The 14,136-nt window shown below is 35.2% G+C and overlaps 1 protein-coding gene across 3 annotated transcripts in view; it reads right to left on the bottom strand.

Moving 5' to 3' along the window:
• Window positions 1–14,136, bottom strand: part of SMARCAD1 (SWI/SNF-related, matrix-associated actin-dependent regulator of chromatin, subfamily a, containing DEAD/H box 1) — an 83,050-nt gene that overhangs the window by 6,396 nt on the left and 62,518 nt on the right. For all 3 annotated transcript variants that reach the window (XM_023193330.1, XM_023193331.2, XM_023193332.2), the window contains 12 exons: window positions 13,048–13,138; window positions 10,531–10,630; window positions 9,426–9,485; window positions 9,253–9,328; window positions 7,780–7,915; window positions 7,126–7,263; window positions 5,771–5,866; window positions 5,555–5,672; window positions 5,235–5,356; window positions 3,782–3,970; window positions 2,959–3,077; window positions 1,549–1,731 (listed from right to left, as the gene is read on the bottom strand). In XM_023193330.1, coding sequence (XP_023049098.1) covers window positions 1,549–1,731; window positions 2,959–3,077; window positions 3,782–3,970; window positions 5,235–5,356; window positions 5,555–5,672; window positions 5,771–5,866; window positions 7,126–7,263; window positions 7,780–7,915; window positions 9,253–9,328; window positions 9,426–9,485; window positions 10,531–10,630; window positions 13,048–13,138 — 1,428 coding nt within the window. The remainder of the gene's footprint in view (window positions 1–1,548; window positions 1,732–2,958; window positions 3,078–3,781; window positions 3,971–5,234; window positions 5,357–5,554; window positions 5,673–5,770; window positions 5,867–7,125; window positions 7,264–7,779; window positions 7,916–9,252; window positions 9,329–9,425; window positions 9,486–10,530; window positions 10,631–13,047; window positions 13,139–14,136) is intronic.

Below are 14,136 nucleotides of genomic sequence, written 5' to 3'. Positions count from 1 at the left end.
TCTCTAATCCCAGCACTTTAGAAGGCTGAGGCGGGTAGACTGTTGAGGCCAGCAGTTCGAGATCAGCTTGGCCAACACGGCAAAATCTGATCTCCACTTAAAAAAAAAAAAGAAAGAGAAATACGAAAATTAGCTGGGTGTGGTGTCACACACCTGTAATCCTAGCTGGTTGGGAGGCTAAGGCATGGGAATTGCTTGAACCCAGGAGATAGAGGTTGCAGTGAGCAGAGATGGTGCCACTGCATTCCAGCCCGGGTGACAGAGTGAGGCTCTGTCTCAAAAACAAAACAAAACATACGTGTGTGTACAAACACACACATACACACACACAGATAAAACTACATTACAACAAACACTTCTGTGTTCAGATGGAAATTACTTTCGAGATGGAGTCTCGCTCGGTTGCCCAGGCTGGAATGCAGTGGTGCGATCTTGGCTCACTGCAAACCCTTTCTCCTGGGTTCAAGTGATTCTCCTGTCTCAGCCTCCTGAGTAACTCGGATTATAGTCGCATGCCACCAAGCCCGGTAAATTTTTGTATTTTTAGTAGAGACGGGGTTTCACCATATTGGTCGGGCTGGTCTCAAACTCCTGACCTTGTGATCTGCCCGCCTTAGCCTCCCAAAGTGCTGCAATTACCGGCGTGAGCCACTGTGCCTGGCCCGAGAAGCAGTGTCTCTGTACACTTAAGGCAGTGTAGTCAGATACAAAGTTTCACGATAAGTACTGGTATTTAGTCTATAAATGAACATACCAATACCTTTTGGACATATATTAAAATACTTAACAAAGAGGACACTGTCTGATCTTTATTTATGTAAGCAGAGTTGTAACTATCTTTATCTCTTTTTTTTTTTTTGAGTCGGAGTCTTGCACTGTCGGCAATCTTGGCTCACTGCAAGCTCCGCCTCCTGAGTTCACATGATTCCTGCCTCAGCCTCCCAAGTAGCTGGGACTACAGGTGCCTACTACCACGCCTGGCTAATTTTGCTTTTTTGTATTTTTAGTAGAGACGGGGTTTCACCGTGTTAGCCAGGATGGCCTCGATCTCCTGATCTCATGATCCACCTACCTTGGCCTCCTAAAGTGTGTGAGCCACCACACCCGACTATCTTCACCTCTTTACAGTGCTGTGACCAATGTAAAAATTACCATTCATCTAAAATAATTTACAACTCAGTTTACTTCCTAAAGGGTAACGGGACAGCCCAGCAGTAGTCTGTATATTACCAAGTTTGTCTGGGTCTTAAACTAGTCTAATAAGCAAGTCTTTTCAATTACTCATCTTTTTCAAAGGGGTAGACAATTGTTAATACTTCATGAACTGCAGAACTATTTGGAATGCGAGTGGATGGTTTTAATTAATAGAAAATGAAAGGGTTACTCAGTGCAGTCGATGTTCAACACTGCTGGCATAAAATACGTATGTAGCCATGCTTTGCTGAAAAAATACAAACTAAAGCAGGATATCCAACACTATATTCTAATGGTCTACCACAAGTTAAAGTGGCACTGAATTAAAAATACATTTCAACTAAAAACACTTACTTAGTCTGGCCTACTCTATGGCATCTATCTTCTGCTTGTTTGTCATTGTAAGGATTACAGTCAATATCGTGAAGTATAACAACATTTGCTGAAGTCAGATTTATTCCTAATCCACCAGCTTTTGTTGATAGCAGAAACACAAAGATATCCATATCGGTATTAAACTCATCAATTAGATGAATCCTGTAAGATAAACAAATTAGGTTAAATCTCACTAAAAAGTTGTATAATGTAATTAAAATGGAAAACAATCATTATCACATGCAAAGGACACCGGAAGATGTATATACATCCCTTGGTATTGCAGTTACTTCTCCTCTGGCTATATCATTGAAGAGCCTCCTCAATTCACCAACTTCTTTTCTACGATATTGCTACCCCTAACAACTCTTACTTCAATTCAACTACTCAGATTCAATTAATTCCTAAATGACTATTTTGTCCTTTTTTAACCTGTGGCTTAGCTAAATTCTGTGCATGGCTTTTCAATCTTTAACTTTCTCAGAAGTATATCAGCTCCTACTGGCAGACAACATTCCTGATGAATCAAGGACCTCACGATCAGTGTATCATTCTATCAGTGGATTCTCCTCTTTAAAAAAACAAAACAAAACACAACATTATTTTTACCTTTAGTCTAATGCTGGGGGGGAAAAAAAACCACTCTGGACAACAGAAAAAAAAAAAAACCAAAATATATAATTCAATTTAAACATACTACACAATTCCTTCCTTATTAAGACAATCCCTTGTTTACTAAGGTCAATCTTTACAACCTTTGGGAATTAAAAAAAACTTTACTCATAGATTATGAAAGATTTTTAAACAATCTTGATGAAAGATACAGTGTTTTAGACTTTGAAAAAATTTTAAAGGTGAAAATCATAAAAAATATAATTCTAATAGCTGTTTCAAAAGTATTTGTATGCAATTCAGAGAGAAAAATTAAAAGAAAATTATTTATTTATTTATTGAGACAGGGTCCCACTCTGTCACCCAGGCTACAGTGCAGTGGTGTGATCTTGGCTCACTGTAACCTCTGCCCACCAGGGCTCAAACAATCCTCCCACCCCAGCCTCCCCAGTTGGGACCACAGGCGTGCACCACCACACCTAGCTAGTTTTTGTTGCTGTTGTTGTTATTGGTATTTTTAGTACAGACAGGGTTTTGTCATGTTGTTCAGGGTAGTCTTGAACTCCTGAGCCCAAGCAATCCACTCTCATTGGCCTCCCAAAGTGTTGGGATTACAGGCGCGAGTCACCATGCCTGACCATTGAAATTACTCTTATTTTAAGGCAATGATTTGAAGTAATCAAACATAACAATAACAAAATTCCATCAAGTACTCTAGACATTTAAAATTCTAACAATAATAAATGAGTGGTTTTTTTGAACATGAAGTATACCAACCTTTCAGAAATCTGAGTCTTTCCATCTAATCTGAGGTACCTATGCTGATGATGTTTTAACAGAACCTCTAAGATATCCAGCATCATGGTAAATTGGCTAAATAATACAACTCTATCACCCTGTGAAAATAGATATATGAATTAGAAACAGAAAAAACTGTTTTACTACTCAAAGCCTTGACAGGTCTAAACAATTAGAAGTGTTACTTCTATCATGTCGATAAATTTGCAGAAAATTCTCTATGATCAACTGGCTTCTTTAATAGAAATCAGTAATACTGAAGATATACATCTTATTGTAGCCTATATATGAATATACTGCTTTAACCTCTAAACTTCAGGGCTAAAAGCTAGCTCTCAGTTTTGATTTTAAGAACAGTTAAATTACTTCCTTTTCGTAAGAAAAATGTCAGAAAATATGAACAACTGCATATGTGTGTCCTATCCAGACTGTGATTTTACAAATTTAGGCTATTTCACACATAAACGGCAGTATTACTTAAATAACTATTTAACAAATGGTGTCTTTAAAAACTGATTTTGAAGCACACATACAGATTATCACCTATGAAATAATGACAATTAAGATTTTTTCAAAGCATCAATACAGATACAGTCTACTAACTTTCTATTGTTTTTGTCTGAGGTTCAACAGAGGAAAGGAGGTAATCAAGAAAATATGTCAAGAAAATGTTCAAAACACTAAGTTCTGGAAGAATGCAGAACAGACACACACTAATTCAAGCAAGTCAGTGTGCCAGAATTGCTTTAAGAAGTTTAAGTAATTGAGAAAATACAAAAGAAACACCATTCTTCTTTAATACCTTCTGTTTCAATTCAGACAAGATGCATCCTAAAACTCGAAATTTTCCAGAATCTAAAATCAAGTCCATGTCTAACTGAAAGTTATTAATGTGTCGATATTGTTTACAAAGTACATGTAATTCAAAGTCTGTCATAACTTCCATATCTTCAAAGATCAGGTCAGGGTTAGCCTCACAATGTGTAGGTTCCTTAAAACAAAACAGAACACAGTACACTTCAAAATAAAAATAATTTATAATACGATCAGAAAAATTTAATAAAATTAACACCTGATAAAATACTTAAATCATAGAATATTTTAGTGTAAGGAAAATTAATGTTAATCTTTTAGGTATAATAAAGGGGGGAATTCCTTACTGTTTTAGAGATAATATATTAAAATATTTACAGATTAAATAACGCCTAGAATTTGGTTCAAAATAACCCTGGGGAGAAGTCTGGGGTATAGATGAAACAAGAGTGGTGTCATTATCAAATGGTAACTTTCAAAGGGGTGAAGTAACATATGGGCAGACAGTTTCATTATGCAATTTTACTTTTATAAATGTTTGAAATTCTCCATAAGTTTAAAATAATATTAAAAAAATTTAAAAAAGAAAATGGGTTGATGGGGCACAGTAGCTCAAGCCTATAATTCCAGCACTTTGGGAGGCCAAGGTGGGCAAATCACCTAAGGTCAGGAGTTTGAGACCAGCCTGGCCAACATGGTAAAACCCCGTCTCTACTAAAACTACAAAAAATCAGCTAGGCGTGGTGGCGGGCGCCTGTAATCCCAGCCACTCAGGAGGCTGAAGCAGGACAATCACTTGAACCTGGGAGGTGGAAGCTGCAGTGAGCAGAGATCGTGCCATTGTACTCCAGCCTGGGTGACAAAAGCAAAAATCTATCTCAAAAAAAAAAAAAAAAAAAAGAAAAGAAAGAAAATGAGTTGCTTTCAACACAAAGATCAGTAAGGATAAATAAGGATAAAATGTTAAAGAACAGGCAAAAATAAACAGTAATTGCTACAACTATAAAGAAGAAATAAAATGAAAAAGAAGTGCATTATGGAAGTCTAGACTAGGAGTTAGCAAACTGTTTCTGTAAAGGGTCAGATATTAGGCTTTGTAGGAAAAATGACCTGTACGGCAAGTACTCAACTCTGCCCCTGCAGTGAGAAAGCAGTCCCAGAAAACAAAAACAGGCATGACTGTGTTATGGTAAACCCTTATTTATAATAGTCACTGCCATAAGGCCATAGTCTGCTGACCTACGATGTAGGTTATCAGTCCTTCTTTGTTCTTATGTCCCCCAAATCATCTTGAACTTAATCCTAGACCTGGTCTCAAAACAAAAAGTTTTTCCTAAATATGTAGTTAAAGGTTCAGTATGCCCATTGGGTTCACCAATCTTATAGCCTACCAACTTAACCTCTTATTATAGCTTAGTGTTAACATAATATGAAATCCTTACCTTTAGCATAAGCTGAGACATTTCCTTGAGTTTTTCAGCTGTGTAATATTGGCGATGTAATAAAGGATGATTGGCCATTTTCCTCAACTGCATCATGACATTGCACATTTCTGTGTTTTTCTCTGTGACCCAAAGAGAACACAGTAAAAAATAAAACCAAGTGGATAACTGTTTGTTGAAACTAACAACTCAGTTTTTAAATTACTTCCTCAAATTCCAGATAATTTTAAAAAATGCACAAATACCATTATATAACTAATCAAAATGCAGCCCCAGTATAAGATTCTTTTTCACATAAAACAGTGAAAATCAGATTATACCCAAGTTATTGATAGATTTTTTCAATCTGTTGAAAAGACCCAAATAGAGTTGCTCCTGCTTCTCCGACATTGCACACAACTCAATCCGATCTTTCTTCGGGGGTAACTGCTTGAGAACCTGAGAAAGAAAAAACAGTTTAAGATAATCGTTCTAGTAAAGAGGAAAATGTAAGTTTTAAAAACAATAAAAATAAAAAACATGTAGATAAGCATTACCTCTTCTTTTACTCTTCTGAGAATAAATGGCTTTATAATTTGTTTTGCATGTGCTATTCTCTCCTTTTCATATATACTTTGCTCATCTGCTGATTTCTGAGCAAAATAAAAACATATCCTTTTAGGAATTATTCATTTAAATTATTGCAATAACAGTATTATTACACAACATAAAAATCTCCCTCACTAGAGTCTGAATTATTTTCTGTAGAAACATGATTCATTCTAGATGGAACTTCACATCTGAATTCTGGGCTGCCATGTACTTCTTGAAGCTCCATATTTGAAGTTTCATGATAAATAATTATGTACTCTACTGAAGTAGTCAATTTGAACTGTACTAGATTGGTGTTGAGAAGTCATCAACTGATGAGTTATGAATGGATTACCTAGATAACTCTCATTTAAAAATGTGTCTAAGTGTGGGTGAGGAGGAGTGTGGGGGGTAGAAAACTCTTTATTTCTTTGTGGAAAATGGCCCCAAAATGAAGCTAGCGCAGGCTGTTGCAAATCACGTGGTCTAAAAATGGGGAATAGTACCTAGTCAAAACTGGTGATTTTGGAGAATTAAGAGGTAGAATTTTGTTCTAGGATGTGAAGGAGTCCTCCATATATTATGAACTAAAAATAGAAAGTAGTTCATAAAATCTGCTAGGCCATTTAAAACACTGTACATTAAGTGGGAGGGAATTCAAATTAGTAAATGTTAAAAAGGAAGTTAATTTGCAGTGGATGAATATCACAGAAAATTCTTGCAAAAGATTAGTGATGTGGAAGAGAGCCAAGAATCAGTGTAAACACTGTGGTACTGAAAAATGTGGGAGTCCTTGAAGACTATACCTTACTTTTCCTAAACAATAAAGTAACGAAACTTTTCTTGTGAAGAGGATTTCTTTACTGTCGCTTTTAGTTGTGACTTTGGTTTTATGAACATTTATTTCAAAATATATTTCTCAGCATAGGCATTTTCTGGATATTCTAGCTTTGTCTAGTTTTATAGTTTACCCATAAAAGAATGTTACTAATTTATGTAGCCAATTTTGATACAGATGATGTAATGATCAAATTTTCCTCACATATTATATATTTGAGCTCTTCATCAATTTAAAATTGTCATCTTTCAGAAAATTAGGATATTAACCAAGACTTCTGGCCATCGATTAGGGAAATCGCTATTTTTTTTTTCTCCATTAAATTTTGGCTGACTTCCAACCCGGTCCAAATATAGAGTTATCACCTACTTAAAGTTATTTCATAGAGCATATGCACTATGAAAACAAAAGAGACCTAAAAGAAGAATGGCCCAGATAAAACACAAATAACATATTTTGGAGAAAATATGTATTTATGCTTACTGTCTTAGAGGAAAACATTCTTCGTATTTCACTGGTGCTACTACTAAACATGTGTGGCATAACAAAATTCAACAGCGACATGAGTTCTAACAGATTATTCTGTACAGGTGTGCCTGTGAGCAGCAAACGGTTATTTGCCTGTGAATGAAGGTAAAATTTATATTAGCTTTTTTTTAAAGAGCCACTCCTTTCATGTCTACCCTCCCCAGTGAAAAGTGAAGGGAGGAGATAAATTATAACCAATATTAATAACTTAACATTCTGTGATAAACGATTAGTAATTTAGATAATTGATGTCTGCTAATATCAATAGCAATGAATATGAAAACCACTGGTCTTATTTTATAAGTAGGTAACTTGTGTCCTCATATCACCTTTATGAGGTGATGAAAGATTATTTATAAAGTTTAACATATAGAACAGGTAAATTATGACCTAAGAATTTTTTTTCATTTTTTAAAGGGTTGTTAAAAAACAAAATCAAAGAATATGTGACAGAGGCCATTATCTGCCCTTTTACAGAAAAAACTTGCTAACACAGAATACTACATAATTACATAATACGTATTCTGCTAATAAACAATACTACATATATTAAATTATGTAATCTAAAATTTTATGGTAATTTGGAAAACTTTACAAACATTCTCTTACATTAATTGTCATAAGGTGCTGGTAGCGAATGGAGCCCATATTCTTCAGCATATGGCCCTCATCAAAAATAGCGTAATTAAGTTTCAGCCGTCGAAACAGACTACGGTCATCAGAACTGCTGATCGCACAGTTATATCTGTCACCAAAAGAAAAAACATCTCTAAAGTTATACTTTTAAGAGCTTGGAGTCTACTGAGATTTAATGTCTTATAAAATCATTTTTTATTCACGCATTTCTAACAGCCAGTACTTAAAGCACAGCACTAGACACAGTGATACTCAAATAAATACTGATATATCTGTATTTAATAATTATTGATGTATATTGTAACCAAGTTATGAAAGCTGCAATACATAACTGAAAGAAACTGTTAAAAGGCCGGGAGCGGTGGCTGACGCCTGTAATCCCAGCACTTTGGGAGGCTGAGGTGGGTGGATCACAAGGTCAGGAGATTGAGACCATCCCGTAATACAGTGAAACCCCGTCTCTACTAAAAATATAAAAAATTAGCTGGGAATGGTGGCGGGTGCCTGAATGGCGTCTGGGAGGCGGAGGTTGCAGTGAGCCGAGATTGTGCCACTGCACTCCAGCCTGGGTGACAGAGCGAGACTCAGTCTCAAAAAAAGAAAAAAAAAAAAGAAAATGTTAATGTTATAATCGGACAACTTCTACATATCAGGGAGGAGGTCAATTTGGGTATAATTTATAAGTAATCTGCTCCATGAAGTGTTATACTTTAATAAGCACAAAAAAGAACAGGAAGCTAAAACATGTTTCTCTTTAAAACCTAATAATATGTTATTAAACTAGCAGAGTAGATCCAATAAATAATAGTTAATAGCTAGCAGCTTGAGACTGCATATGGAGCCTGTTTTATTAAGAAAAAACAAAATTCTGCATGAATTTTTAAGGACAGAGTCCTACACAAGGAGCCAGTAGTGAGAAATAATAACTACAGTTAAAATAGAACTATAAATAAATCAAATAATAAATGTGACACAAGAGCATTAAGTTCTGTGCAAGATATTTACATCAAACAATTATTACCCAGTAGTAGTCAACTTATCCAAGGTTTTATTTTTCATTTTTATTTCTGCCCTAACTCAAATTTTTCACTAAGAACATGAAATTTCATTGTATTTATTATTGATACTTATTTGTAAGTTGAAAATATAAATAATTTTGGTGGGATATCTCAAATTTTACTTTAAGCTTACTGAGAAATTACTACAAGACGACTTTTTTCAATAAGTAGGCAAAACCTTTTTATCGTCACCATTAATGAGGTGATGCACTACAAAAGCTTCCTATACCACTGTAACACCTCAACATAAGCCATTCTATTACTTTTTTCTATTACTTTTGTATCACAGTTAACAGCATAAACTTTCCTACATAGTACTACTACAATTTCTTTTTTAAATTTGGGGGCTGCATAAATATCCACCCTTCCCAAATTTCTCAGTACTTACGTGGTCACAATTACATTGTAATCTTCATATCTACTATGAATGTTAAATCTAATTTGTTTACGTTCTTCTTGAGAACCTAGAGTTTAAAAACAATGAACACATTTTGACTGTATTTATTGTGCTGTACTTTATTTTTAATTTCCAAAGTTAAAAGCAGAATGACATATTCTTACCATAGTAACAGAGCACCTTCAAAGTAGGGCACCATAAATTAACTTCCCTTAACCAGTTATCTATGGAACAGAAGAAATATTATTTGCATCTGCTACAACAGGGTATGTTCACACGGTTAAATGAACACTAAACTTTGACAAGTGCTACTTAGAAATTAGTCTTTTATAAAATGCAAATACTGGCCAGGCAAGGTGGCTCACGTTTGTAATCCCAACACTTTGGGAAGCTGAGGTGGGTGGATCACCTGAGGTCAGGAGTTTGAGACCAGCCTGGCCAACATGGTGAAACCCCAACCCCACTAAAATACAAAATTAGCCAGGCATGGTGGTGGGCGCCTGTAATCCCAGCTACTTGGGAGGCTGAGGCACGAGAACCTGGGAGGCGGAGGTTGCAGTGAGCCAAGATTGCGCCACTACACTCCAGCCTGGGTGACAGAGTGAGACTGTCTTAAAAAAAATAAATAAAAATTAAAAATTAAAATATAAATACCATGATGATTGTTTTTACCACAGACACTTTACAATATTACTCCTTATGAAACTTATGTAAAATGATCTTGAAGTTTTGTGAGGTATCAAAATGAAGGGCAGAGGACCAAATACATTTACAGTTGATTATTAAACTCCAATTTAAAGAGAAGGGGTTTTGCTACATTCCCATGTGCAAATACTCTCTTATTGTAACTTCTGCATCCAACAAATTGAGAAAGAATGGAACAGTTATATGAGTAGGAATTAATTACATACCTCCATCCAATAAATGTTTAATTTTACATTTAAAAGTGCTCATTTTCTCTTAGTCATTTTAAAAAGTAACTAAAAGTATTATGAAACCAACATAAATGGCACTTGGTCTATAATTTTAAAACTGACTTACATTTGAGTTATTTTCTTTTTAAAAGACTGCCAATATAATCAAGCACATATATAAACAAAGCAGAAAAGTATAAGGAGACCATAAAATTAATATTCATCTCTACAAACTTTTGTTTCAGTCACACAAATGAAATCACATTACCCCTCCAACACACAACCTTACACACACTCTCTTCTACCTATATAAAACACGATAACGTTAAATACAGTTGTCTCCAGTATTACAAACCTATAGTTGAAGCTGGAACAACGATCAAATGAGGACCATTATTACCCTCCTGATAGAGGTATGCCAGAAATGCAATGGCTTGAATAGTTTTTCCTAGGCCCTAAAAAGTTTAAAAGACAATATATAGAATTTTAAAACAAAAAATAAATACACAAAAATACAAAAGAAAAAGCAATACTTCTACGCTGTATTCACTTTTGATTTCCCATAATGCAACTCTAAAGGAATTTCTACTATGTTCTTAGTTCTCAAATGACAGAATTGATCATAGTCTCCAAATGATGCTATAACTTACTTTACTGAGCAGGATGGACAGATCTTCATTGCTAGTTCATATACAATACACATTAATATGGAAGACTTTTTGCATTGCAAGGAAAGGATGTAATTTTGGTTATTGTTTATACACACTGAACGTTTAATATCCACTGAACGGTTTGAGGACAATGTCCCATGACTAAATGTAGGAAACATATGCCTAATCTATCCCGGCAATTCTACCCTTAAGAATATAATGAGATATGAGAGCTAATGTTGGCAAAAGGACTTGGGTAGAATGTTCATAGTTTTATCGTAATAGCCAAACACTGGAAATAACCAAAACAGGTTGGGTGCCATGGTGCGTGCCTGTAATCCCAGAACTTGGGGAGGCTGAGGAGGGTGGATCACTTGAGCCCAGGAGTTCGAGACAAGCCTGAGCAACATGGCAAAACTCCATCTCTACAAAAATTACAAAATTAGCCAGGCATGGTGGTGAATGTCTGTGACCCCAGATACTTGGGAGTGCTGAGGTGGGTGGATTGCCTAAGCTCAAGAGGTCGAAGCTGCAGTGAGCTGAGAGCGAGCCACTGCACTCCAGCCTAGGCGACAGAGCAAGTCCCTGCCTAAAAAGAAAGAAGAAAGAAAAAAGAAAAGAAAAAAGAAAATAAAAAAAGAAAAGAAAAGAAATAACCTAAATACCCATATCCAACAGAAGAAGATCAACAAATTACAGTGTATTTATAACATGGACTACCATCCCACATGGCAATTAAAAAAAAACAAATACAAAAACATCCCACTGACAATACATATGTTGAAGTCATAACTCCCGATGTCACTGTATTTAGAGACAGGGCTTTTCAGGGAGAAATTAAGGCTAAATGAGTTCATAAGTGTGGGGCCTGAACCCAATATGACTGTCCTTGTAAGAAGAAATACCAGGCATGTGTACATACACAGAAAGGACCACATAAAGACAGAGTAAGAAAATGGCTGTCTTCAAGTCAAAGAGAGGACTCAGGAGAAATCCAAGCTACCAATAAATACATTGATCTTGGACTGTCTATCTCGAGGATTGTGAAGAACAAATTTCTGTTGTTTAAGCCACTCAGTCTGGGGTATTTTGTTATGGCAATGCTAGCTCACTAAGCCACCAACTTATGAATATTGTGCTGTGCTTTGGAGGTTACAAAAATAGTTTCACATAATATATACCTCATTTGATAGCAAATGCAATCTTATGATAAAAATTATCTGTATTTTATTATTAGTTTTGAGATTAGGTCAATTGGCAAGGATCAGATAGCTCCTGAAAGGCAAAGCTGGGGACCCCAAACCCAGGTCTGATTTCCAAGTGCAGTCACACAACTGAAATGCTATATATTCTGTAATTTCTGTAATTATTTTGAAATCCTGTGTATATTATTCACTTTTCTATTACATAAACAGTTATCTTTGTTTCAATGACAATATGAAATACGTATGGGAAAATATCTTACAATGCTAAAGATTACTTTTCTAGAGGCTAAACAGGGAACAAATCTGTGTTAATTTTTATTATAGGAATCCAACGCACAGTGTAACATTTTCTTTGCTGAACATTTTAAACATATACTTCAAAAAAGTATAGCTGAAGGAATAGAGATGTTAGATTAAAGGTCAAGTTTCCACATGACAACACCTAGACTACTGGCTATAACAAACTTAGTGAGCTTAGCTTTAAGGAAATGTGATTTGAGAAAGAACAGAGACTCGAGTGACCTCTAATAAAAATAAAATAGCTGAAATGATGTTGCTGATACATGTGGATTTATTCATTGACAAGGACAGGGATCTAAGTTAAAATTTTAAAGGCAGCTGTAGAAAAAGCACATATATTACACATATGTATGTGCATACACATGTACATACACAACATCTGCAGAAGGTAGTATCTAGAAGACACCAAACTAGTTCTTGTTTAAGTGGTGGAATTATAGGTGACTTTGATTTTGATTTTTTTAATTTGTATTTTTATGTTTGTAAGATGTATTTACTAATTTGATAATCAGAAAGACAATAAATCTATCTTCATCTTGGGGAGGAGTTACGAGGGTAGAACTAACTCTATCAGAAACAAAGATGAGATAAAATATAAGATACTGAGCTGGCAGGAGTTAACTACAGTAGCAAGAAAAAATTTCATGTTTAAATGACAGCAAGAATACCTTTCAATGACATTTTGAACAACAAATCCTAGAAATAAAGTACACTTACCATTTCATCTGCCAAAATGCCATTAAGTCCATGTTTATGTACCAATGCCAGCCAATTCAAACCAACCTTCTGATAGGGCTTGAGTGACAAACTGGTAAAGAGAGAGTTACCAAATATTACACATTTATATTTCTGTTAGTTTTCTATTAGTTATTACAATGCACATAAAAACTAAAAGGCTAGGTCTAATCTTACCTTTTAACTGTTAGACGCAATGTACACCTACTTAAAAAAAATGAACCCAAGACATAAATGATTTTTCAGATCTTCCCAAACTTTACTCTCTATTCTTACTTATTTCTTCTGGCAAGAAGAATCAAGCATTTCCATATTTGGTCATAATATAGTACCTCCAAATTAATTCCATAAATGATTAGAATATTAAGTATGATAATATATTACTAAGCTAGCAATTATACTAGAAAATTGAATTGTGTTGATTTGATTTTTAGCACATTAAAAAACTTAAAAGTATTAGACAAAAAAAACACAAACATAATTTGCTACTTTGGCCAGGTAGGTTTAATTAACACTTGCTGAATGTGTGCCAATCACTCCTAATATCAGTGGTATGTATAATTCTGGAGCACGCATGTATGTGTGTATTATGTGCATACTATGTACAAATGTACACAGCACATGTTTAGCAAAACTATTTGTTTTGACACTTGCATGCTAACTTTCTACTCACTGATGTTCACTGATGTTTTAAGGACAGTGAACATCAGTGAGTGGAAAGTAGCATGCAAGTGTCAAAAACCTTAATTTGGAAACAAAAACAGACTAATCCCTGAGAATGAATTGTCTGGAAGGTAATATGGCAGAGTTATAAGGAATGAAAACAGTGGCTCATGCCCGTAATCCTAGCACTTTGCCAGGCTGTGGTGGGCAGATTGCTTGAGCTCAGGAGTTCGAGATCAGCCTGGACAACACGACAAAATGTCTCTACCAAAAATACAAAAAAAATTAGCTGGGCATGGTGATGTATGCTAAGTAGCTAAGCATACATGGGCATGGTGATGTACGCTAAGTAGCTAAGTCCCAGCTACTTAGCTACTTAGGAGAGACTGAGGTGGAAAGACCACTTAA

This window comes from Piliocolobus tephrosceles, chromosome 3, assembly GCF_002776525.5.
Source record: "Piliocolobus tephrosceles isolate RC106 chromosome 3, ASM277652v3, whole genome shotgun sequence".
Taxonomy (NCBI): domain Eukaryota; kingdom Metazoa; phylum Chordata; class Mammalia; order Primates; family Cercopithecidae; genus Piliocolobus; species Piliocolobus tephrosceles.
The sequence above is the reverse complement of the archived record's forward strand: the minus strand, read 5'-3'. Positions and strand labels throughout refer to the sequence as shown.